Raw genomic sequence first — 17500 nt, 5'->3', positions numbered from 1 at the left:
AATAATGTACATTTCACCACAAGTATCAGAAGTAAAAGGTATGACTATCCATTCATTTATTTTTTTCATCAAATGTGAGAAACATACCAAGGCAAAGAGGAGTCGAGCAGCCAGACGGACTGAGTCAGTGGGAATTCTGGGTAGGAGGCTTTGCAGACATTTACACTCTCTCTTATGGCCAGACCATGCTTGTTTCTGCGGGAGAAGGGAATTTCAACAAATTGATATCCCCACACACACACACACACTTACTTACTTTCATATGCACACACACACACACACACACACACACACACACACACACACACACACACACTATACCTGGCAAGTGATATTGCAGTAGCGAGCCATCTTGCACTGGGAACACCGCAACAAGGTCTCACGTCTAGACAGAAGGAGAGACAGAAACAGGAGTTAATTCTGCACAGATAGTCAACTGAGCTTCCACAAAGAGAAATATGTCTGTCACTCCAGCATTAAAGAAAACATCAAAAGGCGATTCCCTGGAATCAGACAATTGCTAAAGCTTTTATGACTCAGTGAGCTGGAATGAAACCAGAACTTAAGTTTTCAAAAATCACTGAAACTTTTATTTCTGTTGCACCATTTTAGTGTTTGGATAAAAAAAAATTCCACTGCTGAGTTTTGTTCATATTTTAGCTGCTACAATACCAAACATATGCACATATCTGCTCAAGCATCCTTTGTTTCCCCAACAACGTTGTCTGATCCTTTTCCATTTGCTGTATCAAGTTAACCGTGTGCATCCATTATCTACTTTTATCTACCTACCCATCTTCTTTTAGATTGTCACAGAGCACTACATTAGTGTACACTCTCCTCACTGTCGCAGCCTGTTAGTATCACAGCACTTGCATGTGTCTGAGCGCCTGTGTGCATTTGCTGTTTATGTCTGTTTGTGAGTGAGTGTATGTGTGCGTTTCCTGCCTCCGAGGTCTGCTGTGCTCCTCAGAATGACACCGCTGTCCTTTTCAGTTTGCCTGTCAGTCTGATAACAAGCCGTTGCACAGCACTGACTGTGTGCTTCACACAGCCAATTACAGTCAGTAGTGAGAGCCACGCTAAGAACACACACACAGTTTGTGAGTGTGTGCGTCAGCACATAGGTCGATATGATCCATACAGATTACATACATAAGTCTTGTGCTCGCAAAAGAAAATACTATAGCGAAAGAGAGAAAGAGGGAGAGAAAGAGAGCCCCGTTCAAAATCCCTTTCACATTTGTAATAACACTAACATGACAGAAAGAAGACAGGCATGAAAAACAGACATACAAAAAAACCCAGCTGAAATCTAACCTTGACGATTGCATGGTCTGCGTCCACTAGATGACTAGGACGCCCCATAGCAGGGTTTTCCAAGACTATAACCTCTAATCTCACCTCTGTAACAACAGGTTTCTGGAACGTGTATCTGCACAGCTTGATAATCTCATTTTACACAGTATTTCTGGGTTTAAGTGAGGTACATCTGCCAGATACTGGGCCTCACAACTATTTATTGCTACTTATTAATTATGCTCATTCTGAAAATCTCTGCAGATTACACGCACAAGTACTGACAACTGGTAACCCAGAATGCTTGGCATTCAATTTTCTGTGTGTGAAGGATTTCTCTGCATTACTAGTGTAATTCCAACATTCGAGCAAAAGCGCAGGGGCGTCAGGCTTAGAAGAGGGGCCTGAGGCTCGTTTGACATGAGCTCATATACAGCAAGAAGTCACTCTGTGTGGTTTATCAAATGATGAGAGAAAGGGAGAGAAAATGATAAAATACTGCTAATTAGATCTGACAATGGATGGTATTATGAGCTTACACACACACAAAATGAGGTAATGGAGAACAAGCTATGATGGATGATAATACATTAGCCCAGGGCTTATCGTACCGAATATGGGACATTTGATTAGATTGGACATACTTATGAATGCTGTAGATGACATTATGGGGACCTTAAAGGCAAAGTCAGACGTATATTATGAACACACACTTACTCACACAGCGTGGGTCTGACAGAAGGCTGTTGCCTGTTAATATTAGCGTCAAAAGCTAAGTGTTTCCTCTGACCGTTTATCAGTGCGCCACTAGATTGGACTGTTGTATTTGGCTTGAGGCCACCCACAGGCTTCAACAAGTTTCCAAAACACACTCCTTTATTAGGTTCTCCCCTCCTCGCCCTCTTAGTTGCTGTGATTTACAGCTTTCCCCTCCATCCATCTCCTCCTTTACCTCTTCCTACCCAGCTCTTGTTGTGTTTCTGTGTCATATTTGCGATAACTTTTCCAGCCTGGAGCCCAATGGTTAAATTTATAGTTCCACCCTGGTACAGCGGTTCGTGAAAACTCAGCTATTCTTGTCACGTTGAGACCTACCAGAAAAAGGGAAGCCACCCACGGTTTAAGAAACACATGTCTGCAGTAAGGGTCACTATGCAATAACAACAGATAGGGGCAGGCCAGACCTAAACACAGCCAGGTCCTGTGTAGCTTCAACAGATGAGCTGAGAACATAACTCGGGCACTAAGAGTTTGGTCACATCACAAGCTGCCAGCCGCAGAAAGTCCATCCATCTTCCAGGAGCCCAGGCAGCAAGGCTGATGCTGACCATGATACCTTTCTTAGTTCTAAACTTGTTCCCTGCAGCGTGACTTAGTGGGAAATGTTGCCCTTCAGAAGGCAGTCCCATGCTTAAAGAGCTATATGTGTTCATGTACAGCTCGTTTTGATATCAGAGACAGTAGATTCCCATAACTAAACTTGTCAAAGTTTACAAATGAATTATATCAGAAACATCAAATCCCACAAAAATTACACTAATTTATAGAAAAAGCATATCTTTGGATATAAAGGAGCCACAATTCTCATCTACTGTAATGATGCTTGAGTTTAATATTCATAAACATATCTGTAGTGATCAATGCTGATACATTGTAAATAATGTGCTGAAGTGAAAAGACCTGGAAACAACACAACTTTAAAGAAGATTTACTATCAAGGGGCAGCTTACAGCAGGCATCCAAAATGGCCACCTGATGATATATGCAACAAGATGAAATGTGATGCTGCCATACTGTTTATAATGGGGAATCAACCCTAGCTCATTGAAATCAATGAGCAGGACCGTTTTATGGCAACATTGAGTGTGTGACGAAGTAACTTGATACGGTTATTTTATTTGAACAGTTTCTCAAAATAATTTACCAGAAGATGTACGAAATCACGATATGTATATCAATGCCACGGTTAGTTTTGATAGTCATGAAATACAGATGCAACAACTGAGTCACTGAGAGGATAGAGAGAGACAAACAAACAAAAACCTAGACGGAGTATCAGTCCAATACTGTATAGTTATTTACTGTGTAGTTACAGAGCCACATTAGTGCACAGTTGGACCAAATCTACTGTTGTTATGGTGACCGCCTCCACAGCTGATAAGCTCACAGCATTTTCAACGTATCCACTGAGTGAGAGAGAGAGAGAGAGAGAGAGAGCTCACATTCTCTTCAAATGTGATTTCAAGGCCATCTGAAAACCTGAATCGGCATGTCATTTCCTCCGATATGGCAGATGACGACGTAGTGCTGGGAAGAGGAAGATCGACCCACGACTCTGCGGGTCGTGAGAGTTTAAGTAAGCTTGCCAGAAAATATCACAGGTTTGGGCAGGTGGATTTATTGGCAAAAATCCAATACTGTGCATCCCAAAATCCTAACGACAATAAAACCATTTTTTATAGTAACATCTTGTAGTTCAACAGTTAAGCCAAATTATCGTTTCCTCCTGAATCCCAAATGGCAAACACCCACATACATTCTGTACAATACAAACACATTATTCCTTGATTCAAATACAGAGACAACTCTGTTCTGGCCTTAAGGGGAAAACAAACAACATACGCCGCTACATACAGTATATACAGGATGATAGGCACCCTGATTCAATGTAGTCCAAATATAGATGTGGATAATAACAACAGAACAAGATGGATCAAAATAAACTGGAAAAGACTGAAAGAAAGATATGAACGTCCTGATATAGATTAGTCAGTTCATTAACATTCAACAGAGCAATACTTTCTTGTTTAATAAGAGGAAGAATTTTCATACAGAGAGATTATGATTTCTCCCGTGAAGCACATCGGCCTCATCTTCAGCCATGTTCACTCATTATGTTCCCTCTTTTCCTCCACCCTCTCTTCATCCTTTTCTTTCCCTGTCACTTTCTTCTCGCTGCCTTTTTTCTGCCCTTCTTCGCCCTCCGTGTCAGATGTTGTGTGAAGTGATGGTCTTGCGGATGGCAGGTCCATGGTTGGACTGCAGGCACAGTAGGAAAACTCATGAATAACATTAGATGGGTTTCATTAGGAACATGTAGAATAATTAATTAAAATAATAGAAGGATTCTCTCTCCCTATGTAATACTCTTATTTTGTTCCTTTTTTCTCCCTCAACATTGTCATTTTAGTCGTTCTCTCTGCCATACCTCATTTTATCGCTCATATACTACACTATAGGGGTGGGAGAAAAAAAATGTATCAAAAGATCTTGATTACAAAACATAACCGTTGTCCCACTACAAACAATTGTCATTATTTATTAACGGCTTATTTGCGTACCTACCAAAAATGGACCTGCTACTTATATATCTTTGGATCGTTGACTATTGTTTGAACAAAATAATGTCACCTTGGTTTCTAGAAAGATGATATATATAAATAAATGAGTTGTATTCAGGTGTATTAAAAAAAAAAACTTAGATAGGCAAGTCACTGAAGTAATGAGCCAATGTATGTATATTGTGCCTTCTTTATTCTTGTTTTCCTCCTAAAAAAAACAGCAGTAGATTTTTTTTGACCATGCAAATTAGCCAATTCTTAAGTTGTGCAAAATGTCAAACATGCAGTTATCATCAACTCCTGAAAAAGTAGATTGTTTTCAAAAGATAATGGCCTTGACACAGACAAGAAAGACAAAAATAGAACAACATAAAACTGTCACCAGACAGTAGAGGAAGTGACTGAAAGATGCTGGTTTTCCTCATTGATATGCAAGAGCATAAATGAGAGCACTCAAATGTGTGTGTATGTGGTCAGTTTTGTTAAATCTATGCTATCAGACACCTAATTAGGCCTACCTCAGCATGTCTCTGTTGGTGAGTGTGTGTAGCATGGTAATTAATTTCCCGTGAGAATGGGCTGCTGTGCTGCAGTCATGAGAGATTTAGTTCTGTGTTGTGTGTGTGCGCGCGCCTGCTTGTGTATGTTAATAATTAGTGGGGTCCTTTTTTCTGGGCTGTCCGGCCGTGCCTGAGTGAATTTTCTCATTTCCAGGCTGAGTGGCCAACACAGCATGGTACGCCTCACTCCCCCACATAACCGGTAGTGGTTTGCGAGTGCATAAAAGTAAATTACTGACGAATATGAACACAAATCAGCAACAATCCAGATGCCTTCAATGTGGTTGAAGAATACTAGAAAACTAAAACAACGCTTCGTGTTTCAGACGGAAACCTTTCTCTGGGTCGGCATGAGCCACTTCTCATTTTATTTGATAGTTTAACAAATTAGCTCTTCCTCATGCAGCAAAGCCAATCCTCTCTTTGCCAGCACTTCTACGGCTGTGTATTACAAAGCAAAAGGGAAAGATTGTAAGTATGAGAATTCAACAAATGAGCTTCCTGAAGGGACACTACTGCCATCCAGTGTTGCCTCTATGCTACGATAGTCCAGCAGACACCGATCTGAACCACTCAGTACACTGTGGGCATCCACAGCTCAGCTACACATCAAAATGTGAGATTAGTGTAGGCTGGTGACTGGCATGTAAAGCACTACTGCCTCTCTGTGTGAATGTGAGTGTGTGTGTGTGTGTGTGTGTCGCCAGCTGTGCTACTTCCACAGCATCCTGTCGCCCTTGCAGTGTTTTTAATGGTTGTTTAGAGGATGATTCATCGACACCGGAGGGGACTCTTATGAGACACGTCTCCTCATGGCTTTTTTTTCACAATGACGAGGGTGCACATACATACACACAGGCACAAAATATGGCCTCAAGGGAACAGTTTTCCTTTTGTAAAAGTACTTTTTGTGTTTATGCACTGCAGAAAGACCTTTTCACAACACGTTGGTCTCTTCAGTGTAGGTTGGGTTATTTCTTTGGTGGTTATCTAATCCAGTGTTTTTCAACTTTTTTGAGCCGCGGCACATTTTCTACAATAAAAAAATCCTGCGGCACACCAACAACCAAAAAAGTTACAAAATGTCACATTGTAGCATAATACAGCATATATGGTAGGTAATTATTGCGCTACCTACTGGCATGGAAGAGTATTTCATTACTAGGCCAGCCACTATATTGCAGGCTCAGACGCTCAACAATGGAAAATTATTTGCGGCAACTAAATAATGTTTTTTGCGACCGATTAAGTGAAATTGGATATTTTCCCATGGTGTTTTCCTGGTGTGCCACGGCACAGTGGTTAAAAATCACTGATCTAATCCTACTAAGTAGTACATTAAAACATAAAATAAATTTGCAATAATCTTGTAAAATCAGGTTGATGCAAAAGCTTTAATCAAAATTACACAAAATGCAAAAAACTGAGAAAAGAAAACAGGTTTGGATTCAGCATTCTGAATAAATCTTAATGCATTGGAGCTCTTCCATGCAATGTACTGAAGGTGATAACAAGACATTTGAAAGCTATTCTGAAACATACCAGAGTAAAGAAAGAGAATAAACCAGGAGAAATTTGAGCACTGATGTGGTCGATTTCTGAACAACCGGAATTTAAAAAGGAGTTATGCAAGAAGAAAGGGGATTAATCATCTGAGTTGGCTGTTTTTCTTTTTACCTTTAGGTTTGAGACATAAGCATTACAGTAAAATCAGTAGAATAATGTGACTCAAGAGGGAGCCCTTTCATTTGATTTAAATTTGGGAACAAACAAACATGGTTCTGCAAAAACACCATGACTCCCATTAACTATGTATTAACTGCACTAAGCTGAACTACCTCGGAACAAATAAATGTTCTTCCTTGTTATGGTCAACGTTAAAGAGATTGTGTTCAGATGCATGCAGGTATTTACTTGAAGAATACTAAGCATGTACACATATGGGGAGGCGTGTTCCCAGTTTACAGCAAATAACTTGGTTTGCAAATTATACAGCTGTGTGTGTGTGTTTTGCCGACACCAAGATGTTTTGAGACACCTGGGTCTCTAACTGCAGGAGGCTGGGAAAACTAGAGGGAGATGGAGAACATGGGGGGAGGAGGGAGAAGCAGATGCAAGCAAAATAATCTACATCAGGAATGAGGCAGGAGGAGAGAGCAGAGGCAGGTGGAACAAAAATGTATCCGAGGGAAGAGGAGATGGTGGAAGAGAAGGGCGAGGAAAACATGGGTGAATGAGAAGAGAAGGAAAGCAGATGGGAAGACAAACTGTGGAAAGAGAGGAAGAGGAGTGCTGACTCGCCTTTTGAACCTTTTCTCTCCTCTCATCTCAAGCTCCTCTTTCTGTCGGCTTGTTTAACTGCGTCTAAAGTAGTAATCTGTATGCTTCACATGCCACTGCAGCCACACTCTTATCAGTTACTTACTGTGTGTGTGTGTGTGTGTGTGTGTGTGTGTGTGTGTGTGTGTGAGAGACATGGGGAAGAAGGGGGGAAAGGGTGTATGCATAAGCAAGAGATAAAATGTATGAAAAAGTGGGCGTAAGTAAGAGAGATGGGGTGGATGTTTGACAAAGAGACAGTTTGTGTCTGAAGATGGAATGAAGACAGATAATGAACTGAGAAAAGAACATAATGCTGTGTGAGAGGAGAAAAAGTATGTTAAGTACAGAGCTCGCTAAAATGTGAAGCAGATCTTAAATGCAAAATCAATAAAAATAAAAATAAAGATGAGCAAATGAAAAGATGTTTCAAATCAAGAAAATAATATGATCCCTGTGTTTTATAAATCCGCTCCATAAACATTAAGGATGTCATTAATGATAAACGTTGATGATTCAACTCAGTCAGGAAGCCCCAGAAACGACTCATTAAGTCAGTTGAATTACTGCACATGTGCTATGCTGCATCATTGCACACAGAGCAATGCAGGAGAACAATATAATATAAAATGTTGCATGTGAAATTGGTTAAATGTCTTTTGGACCAGATGCTATTTTTTAAAAATGGTATAAAAAGGTGGTTTGACTTTAAGATTGACAGAATTATTAGTGTAATTGTACGAGAGAGATGCATTTAACTTTCCATAACCGCTGCGAGTATGTGTGAAATTGATCAGAAATGTATTTATAGAAACATTATGGTTAGTTCTTGTGTCTTTCTCATCGAATCAGATTTTTTCATACAACAGAAGATAAACAAAAAGGCATTAAAACACTTGTGTTTACATGTTCATGTGGGCTGCAGGAGTGGAATTTGACACATTGAGGAAAACACATCAGTTATGAATATAATGTTGAGTATCTACATGTATGTTTCTTGCTAGCTTCAGCAAATGTCGGTTTATTTGGTACACTGGCTGCATCAAATATCCAGTAGTGAAATGCACATGAATATCATGAGCCAAAATCTTTCTACACATTCAGTCTGGACCAATTTGACACCTCCCTGCTTATTTAACATAACACACTTGGATCAGTTTGGAGTTCACACTGCAGGAAAAGACTGGCATAATCTCATTTATCAGTTTGTTGATCTCAAATACTGACAAGGACTTGTTTTCTGCTTTTTGTTGCATTTGCATTAGTTCAGCTTCCAACAGGGATTCATATCCAACTGAAATTAGAACAAAACTCTTGAGTCAACCACCTGTCAATATTTCATATGTTCGTTTAAAGAATGAAAACCCTTTGGAAATTGGTTTACCAACTTTCAATCAAAAGTTGCTGGCAAGAAATTAGTTGATTTTGTTGTTTGCACAGTTCAGCAATGTGTGTATGTATTTGTTTTTTTTTGTGGTCCAAAGAGACGGTGAGTGAGAGATTGGTGTCAAATAAAAAGACTTCATCTGACAGATATAATGTCGCCCGACTCCCCTCGTCAAACACACAAACTGACAGCTGAGAGTAACACATCTTAGTTCTTCTTTGGTCTGTCAAAACCAGAGAAAAAAACATCAAAGAATGTGTGCATGTCTGTGTGTGTGATGTGTTATCCGTCCAACAGAGACAGTGTGTCGTCTCTCTTCTACCTCCATCTTTCTCTGGAACGTCTTCCTCTCACAGTTTCAATGCACATACTTAACTGTTCCCGTGACTGGGATTCAGTTTCTCAGTTTATATGCAGACATATGCTTACATGGCTCAGTGTTTCTGCTTGATGATGGAAAACAAAAAACGCTCTTTTTCATTGTGTTGCAGCAATGCACTCATGGACAGGAACTAATAGAAAATGATGGAATCGGGGTTAGAATACAATCCTCCAACCACCTTCATCTGATTAACAGTTTTCTGACAGTGGCCATGCATTTCTTTCTTTTTCGCTGCATCTGCTTTGATGTTTAGTTTACAACATGTTTCGGCCATAAATGAAGCTCAAACCTTGAAGTCACCTCGTTATGTCCTTATAGGAACGTCATGAGCTGACGCCTTAGTGACCCCACGTCCTGACGGGCGCCACAAAAGAATGCACAACAATAACATAAAACCCAACTGGCATGTGATGTCATCAGACAGGTGGTCAAAACAACATGACTAACACGATTAGATATTGATATAAAAACATTTTTAACACAGAGCGGCATTCACCACTGATTAACTTCAAATGGATTTCAGGGAAACGCTATTTTCTAATTAATTAGCAAGCAATGCAAAAGGATTTCAAAAACAACTTTACTTTGTTTTAGTGCCTTTTGAAATGTTAAGGGATTGTCCCCTATTCAAAAGTTGTTTTTCTTTTCCCTCTTGTTTGTCTATTATCTCTCCTCACCCCCTCCTCGCTCTCAGAGTCTGAGAACCTCCAATAGTTGTTTGGTTACCTCTGGCGATTTGAATCCTGTTGAGATATGTGTGTGTGTGTGTGTGTGTGTGTGTGTGTGTGTGTGTGTGTGTGTGTGTGTGTGTGTGTGTTGATCCCTCAGCATTTATCAGTCATTACTTACATACAGCCTTCAAGGCCTGTAATTAACTTCAGCTTTGCTTTCCCCCCTCCCCGCCCCCCCTCCCTGCTCATTTCCCCCCACACACACTCTAAATATCTGTTGTTCTTGCAATAAAATACAGGCACACCAAAAAATATACATATACACACTCTGATCCGCACACATTCGCCAACACTCAGTCACACTGTGAGACTAATTGTGTTCTAGTGAAAACAGGAAAACACACTTAACATATCGAAGACCTATCTCTGCCTTCGGCTGTGTGTGTGTGTGTGTGTGTGTTCTACAACCGTTTTTGTGACACCAATACAACTCACAGATATCTCCTTGATATCAAATCAATACAAGATGTGCAAAAGACCTTTTGACACTGAGTTTGATGAGTGTCGGCCACAAGGCAAGCAGATGTAGCCATGACACATATTCAATTTCCCAAAAACATGATCATACTCTGCACAACGTGGCCTCTGTCCTGTTCCACACTTCCCTCTGTTTACCGCAAGCACAAAGAAAACTAATGGTATTCAGTGGAAACACAAACGCTTTAATTTATTATTGATTTCTGTTGTTATAACTTTATCTTCCTGTGTGAATGAGTGAATATGTTCTTTGAGATATTGAATAAATGTCACGTTATGATGTTAGGGCTTGTAGCAGTCATGAAATGGTGTGTGTGAGGTATTTCAGTCTGGACTAATGTGGTCGACAGAGCAGCATTGCCCTCCCCAGAGTCATGATGGTAGTAGCTTGGCTGGAAAGGACTTGAAAACTGAGGTAACTCAACAATCAAACCACAGCTTGTGTTTTTGTGGGGTGAAATTATCAGTGAACAAACGGCATCTGCATGTTAATAATGTGGGAGCTACTTTCATAAACAATTTTACCACAACAAGGAGCATTATAACGACGACGCATCAGTAGTAGTGACTGAAAACTTCAGTCAAAACAGATAACAGAATAGTCAATACTAGGAGTGAACCATTTCTGCCCTCATACAATTAATATGCAAGACTATGTTGAAACACACAGATCAGTAATGTCATAAAAAATTATAGATGCAAATCCAAGTCTGCTGCCTCACACTCTAGTTTTAAATGATTGGCAGCCTGTGAAGGGAGCAGCTGGAGGAATAAACTCAAATTACACCGAATAAACAATACTACCCTGCTGTTACTTCATGTCGGAGCAATTCGCCACATTTACATCCCTGCAGGGCTTTTGTTAGCTATTCTTTAGCCAGTAAAAATGACTAAGCGTACGTTCCCGTGATTGAAAGAGAGGAAATGCACTCAACGGTCTTCGACTACTGTCCACGCAGCAGCTGAGGGTGAAGCCTCTTTCTCAGTGGACAGTTGCGGATGAATAATTAATAACTTCCTTATCAGTGTATAAAGTGGATGTTCTTCAGAGCCACATGGCCACTGACTGGGGATGCAGTCTAATAAATACACACTGTACTTTGGGAGCAGAACCACGTTGTTTGCCCGATGAGACATTGATGTAAACCCAGTGAGGGGATCTGTCCTCGTACAGCTAGAACGGACCGTCCGGACATTACAGCTCTGGATACTTAGTGTGCCAAATAATGAGTGTGTCCATGTGCGCTTGTTTTTTTATTTACCCAGCACACAATGCGGTCCGACATAATGTATCTGCATAACAACCAACAAAACAATGCAGTAAATAATCAATATGAGCTGTCCTCAGGCAACATACACAAAGCTAACGCATTTTTGCTATCGAGTCCTACAGCCAAGAATCAGTCCAGAAGAGAAACTATCGATCATTTTAATTTCTTCCATTTTAATTATTAGGTCCATATAAAACAAACTTATTTAGGCACAAATCATATATCAGGCATGAAAACGGGTCAGGGGTGAAAAAGGTGAGAAGGATATTACCCCTCTAGAGGAGTCCGGGGGCATGCACCCCCGTAAAAAAAAATGTAAATATTCCATATTTTAAAGCATCAATCTGATGCATTTTGAGATGCTTTTTTTGCCAACCTGGGGAGAGCTGGAGAATAGATATATTATATCATCTTAAACCCAATTCGAAAATATATAAAACAATGGAATCCTCATATTTGAGACGCTGCAACCAGAAAATGTTTAGTATATTTCTTCAATAAATGACTTTCGAGCTTTGAAACACAACTATACATAAGTGCACACACACGTCACATGTACAGTTCAGGTATATACACACACATATACAAACTCACACGCACACACTCTCCCTCTATTATCTCTCCTTATGAAAGTATATCTGTCTTTCTGCTTTCTGACTAAGTCCATTTTCAATATCCACACCTTCACTCCCATCAAACATACATCATCTTAAATTTGTTGTTTCTGTCATGTCTCTTAAAGTAAAGATCAGAAAAACACATGTAACCATACTGAGACTAAGAATCTGATATCTGACAGCATACGTCATCAGAGATTGTACCGATACATCTTCATTTTTGAGATATATTACATTGATCTGTTTTCATTGCTCACACAAGACACGCCACACTGCGCAGAGCAACACCCTGTAAGAAGTGAAAGGTTCTTTGCTCCTTTAAAATGGAGTACATGAATAAACCACAGAGTGAGCAGTTGCTCCTGAAGTGATCATGCTCTCAAATACATTTTACCTTGATGTGGAAATCAAAACTGGACATGCACTTCATCTTTAAATCCTCCCAGAGGTTATCTGTATTAACTGCTCTCATTAATCATCTTCCATTTGCTACAAAGGCTCATACACACACAGTATATAACCCACAGGAATTTACCCTTCATTCACCTTGCAGTTTCTCAGCTGTAAACTATGTGACAATACAACTATGATTACCAGTCTCATTAAATTCACATACATATATTTAGCTTGATGAAGTTGGTTTGGCTACAGCAGAGAAAGCAGCAGTGCTGCTATTACGCATCAAATATCACAAGCAAATGAGATGAAACGAAGGACAAATCATCACATCAGGCAGAAAACGGATACACTGGACATCGTGTATCCTGTGCTACATTCAAAGAGTCTATACTGAGAAGGAATAGGCGATAAGGATAAAACCCTCTGTTCTATTTCATTTGATATATTATATAGATTTATATTAAATCACAATAGTGATATTATACTATTCAACTTTCTTGAAAATCAATTAAGAAAATGTTTATCAATAAAATAACCACATAAGAACATCTGGGTATTCCCACAAAATAAATATCTGATGAATAAAGTTTCTTCATCATAATGATACGTCTAAAAAAAATATATATAAAAAGACAATATTGTCAGATTTAAGTCCCGAACATTGATTTGCAAAATGTTATTAAGCCCACAATGGCTGAACCTAAAACACCCAGCTATGTTCAAGTGATAACACAGTGTCATGGTATGAATAGTTTGGTAAAAATATCTTACAGACACATTTCCATCCTCACACAGTTCATGACACTCAGTCATGGTCATAGTACCTGCTATAGCAGAGGTGGGCAAACTGCGGCCCGCGGGCCGAATCCGGCCCGCCGAGTATTATAATTATTATAACATTAAAAAAAAAAAAAAAAGTTATAGTAAAGACCGCTGTAGCGCTTCTCCGTTACAAGTTCAGTTTCCCGAAGCACGATGACCACAACAGACCAGCGTTGATGTTTCTTCATGCTTATTTATTGCACAGCGCTCTTTTAGGCTTTTCATGTGTGTGTTCTTCTGCAGCAGAAAGACCGCTGTAATGCCTTCTGCTGCGCACACGGCTCTGCTGCAGAAGAACACACACACGAAAAGCCTAAAAGAGCGCTGTGCAATATATAAGCATGAAGAAACATCAACGCTGGTCTGTTGTGGTCATCGTGCTTTGGGAAAATCAAGTCGGGAACAGAGAGGCGTTACAGCAGTTTGTACGCGCCGTGCGGACCGCTGCCTGCCGTGTTCTGCTGAACTAGAGCGACACACAACACTTGCTGTGCTGCGCTGGTCAATTCCACCCCCTCCCCCACTGATCCCACAGACAAGGGCGACACTTTTTTATTACCGTAATATACCGCAAAACACTGAAAAGCTCCACTTCTTAGCGGTCAGAATCCTATTTAATTATGTCGTAAAGCGTTAACTTTAGAAGAATTACGGTAATATGAATCACTTTCTGTCGCTGGAGACAGGGTTTGTACTACAACCGTTTTAGAGTTGTAAAATGAACTGACCCACGGAACTGCGCCACCCTGCGCGCTCATGTCACGTGACATATAGGGTTCTGTCTGTCAGCCTCCTGCCATCCTTCTGCAGTGATCCCTTCTGTCACAATGAGTGGACCCAAGAAAAGAAAAGTCGATCAGAGGCAGTATGTCTTACTTGCCAAGAAACCATTGCAGTATTCAAAGAATACAATATTAGCCGCCACTTTTCCGCCAAGCATGCTAACTATGCTAGCCAACAGTCAACGACAGAACGGGCGGCTACTGCTTAGAAGTTGGCAGCCAATTTAAAGAGTCAGCAAAATATTTTTCTCCGCCAAACTGCTGTACAAGAATCAAGCACCAAGGCAAGTTTTTTGCTAGCATTCAAATTAGCAAAAGCCAGCAAGCCTTTCTCTGAAGGAGAGTTTTTGAAAGAATGTATGGTAGAAACAGCAGGTCTCTTATGTCCAGAGAGCAAAAACAAATTTGAAAAATTTAGTTCATCACGCAGAACAGTGACTCGGCGTGTAGAACAAATTGATGAAGATTTAACCTGCGAGTTGAACAAAAAAGCTGAGTCATTTACGTTATATTCTCACACCTCCCCCTGCCGGCCTCGCCGTCGTCCAGTGTAGAGCCACGGGTCTCACACCGCCCAGCACCCCCTGAGGCGGACCACAGGCTCCCCACCTTCCCTTTGGCTCCAATAATCTGTTTTACCAGATACTCTCATGTGGTCTGCATTTGGGTCCGCAACATTGTCCTCCCGTGACAGGTTCACACAAACACTCTCCATCCATCTGATACTGGCCCAGCCCGTCTGTCAAATTTTTTTATTCAATGTGGCCCCTGAGCCAAAAAGTTTGCCCACCCCTGTGCTATAGGGCACCGGGGCAAAAATGTGCTTCTTGGCCCACATCAACCTATGTTAAGAATATGCACTATGTGAGTAAAATATTAGCAGAAATAGTAAAGATCCTCGAGCGTAATTACTAGCTGTAGCCAGTAGAGTAGGAGCAAATATTCAGAATAAAATCTATTGGAGTAAAACAGCGCGACCACGCTCCCTTAAGTTCCGTTTCCTCCGCCATGAAACCTCTCGCTACGCTTGAATGAGCTGATGTTTATGGGACAGAAGAGAGCTGAAGGAAGTTGAATTCAATTCTATATAGATTTGAATCCAATTATATATAGAGTTCATAGTAAAGTTAAATATGAACACTAAAGAGAGTAAAAAAAATACTCTGAATTATTAACTCTGAGGCAAGAATATACTTTACTCTATTTAGACTGGGACCAAATGTTATATTTTTTGAGTACCAAATGAGTAATTTATTTTCAATTTCAGTCAAATTTACTTTGACAAATGCACTGTGTAGGTTTTAATAAATAGAGCCTAACATAAGGTAAGAATGAATGATATTACTAAATTCCAACAGCCACACAGTGAACTTTATCGTTTTGGCCTTGCACCAGGTCCTTCTATAGGAAAGTCACCTAAATTGAGAAGTATTTTTTTCCAAGCGATCTCCACATTAAAATTGATACTATTCAGTTTCACTAGAGCTACTTGTTACCACAATACTGCTGAAATTTTTTTTCAGTGTGAGAAATACGATCTGTGGCGGGAGGGCGTAATGCGTGACACTTGAGAGCCCTGCATCATATTTACGTTGTACTGTTGGATTTGTATGTCACTAGTGTGTCAGCTCTACCGCTGCGTCTGTTGCCTTCTGGCCACCTCTGAAACCATGAAAGGACAATGGTGCCATCTAGTGGCTCGTTAAGGAACTTAGCTGCATCTCTCAAAGTACAACGATGTGTGCCAATGTAGCTCGCAATTCAAACACGTGACTCCATGAACGCATTAGTACAAACGTACAGTATAGTGCACAGGAGTATGGCAACATACACACTGTCGGAGAAGGACAGCGTGGTGTCAATGCATCTACTTAATGTATCGTGACTCGGACATGAGCCAGAAACACGACACACTGCGCGCACACTATCAAACGAGCAGGCACCGTCTTAACTTTATAGAAAAGCAGCATGTCAGCGTGTCCGAGCACCGCCTGTCTCACCGTGAGAAGCAGTGGTGGCAGACTTCTCCAGCCACTTTGTTGGACACGCAGCACGCCAGCGGCTCGGCGGAGTACACCAGCTGTCCTCTCTGGACCCGGACCGTCGCCCGCAGACCGTTACCTTTTCCCGGACTAACGAAACGCTCAAGCTTCGGTGGCATGGTCGGGTTCTCCCGGTTTTTTTGCCTCTACTTGAACCGGGCAGTGTTTACATCCGTAACGTAACAGACGCACACGGTGCGTCATGACGTCACGTATAATTGCGCACGTTTGTCGTCCAGACCACAACCGTGATCGATCCGTGGATCAGTTACATTCTTTATGTCATTTTTTTGTCAGTTTAAGTCAAAATGTGAGGCACTTCTAGGCTACATTGAGCAATTCATTTTAATGCAACTTTACTGGCAGTTTTAGTTTGCAGTTACTTTTCAAATGGCAACTTTTCATACCCTCAACGTAACCATGTATCTTCAGATTTGGTGATTTTGAATTGTTCCTGACAAACTGCAGGATTAAGTAATCCTTTGTGGGTTGAGAATGTTCTGTAACCTGCAACATAAAAAGAAGATTGAACATACACTTGGTTTAAAGTGCATTTGATATAATGGAATATCTAAATGTATGTTAGCTCACTCATAAGGTGGGTTTATTTTCCAGCATATTTAAACATGCATCCTGTGTCAGAGAAGACCCATTATACTATTGAGATACGTGGAAATGAACAGCAGGACATTTAAATGACAATATAAAAGTGTGTGACCAGAGTCCTTGAAAATGTTAGTCTATTCTGTATGTCCACATGTTGCTTTAAATTAGCACATTGCCTGTACGTAAAAGAGGATTTTTCTCAAAAGATCAAACTCGAAAACATTGAAAGTGGTCAAAGCAAATCCACTTGGCGACTGTTTGTAAAGCATGAGTCTTTTCTGCTAAATGATGTCATCCCAACTAAATGTATTGCTACTGTGACTGAGACAATCACATCCATAGTGTGACTTACAGTCTACTTTAACCCAACTTGCATCAGCACATTTTTAAACTCTGGACAGTGAAAAAAATTTCACATAAGGCTCAAAATGTCTGAATATGATTACCTTCCAACTGTTTGAACAA

At 40.5% G+C, this 17500-nt stretch overlaps 1 protein-coding gene across 1 annotated transcript in view; it reads right to left on the bottom strand.

The window, feature by feature from the left end:
- smyd3 (SET and MYND domain containing 3) overlaps nt 1–16548 on the bottom strand; it is a gene marked incomplete at its 5' end in the record, with an annotated part of 66758 nt that extends 50210 nt beyond the window's left edge. Inside the window, 3 exons of the mRNA XM_079216424.1 lie at nt 88–195; nt 322–385; nt 16388–16548. Of these exons, the coding sequence (XP_079072550.1) occupies nt 88–195; nt 322–385; nt 16388–16548 (333 nt within the window). The remainder of the gene's footprint in view (nt 1–87; nt 196–321; nt 386–16387) is intronic.
- Nucleotides 16549–17500: the final 952 nt, after the last annotated feature.

This window comes from Taurulus bubalis (assembly GCF_910589615.1).
Source record: "Taurulus bubalis genome assembly, chromosome: 4".
Classification (NCBI taxonomy): Eukaryota; Metazoa; Chordata; class Actinopteri; order Perciformes; family Cottidae; genus Taurulus; species Taurulus bubalis.
Note: the sequence above shows the minus strand (reverse complement) of the source record. Positions and strands in the feature narration are given on the sequence as shown.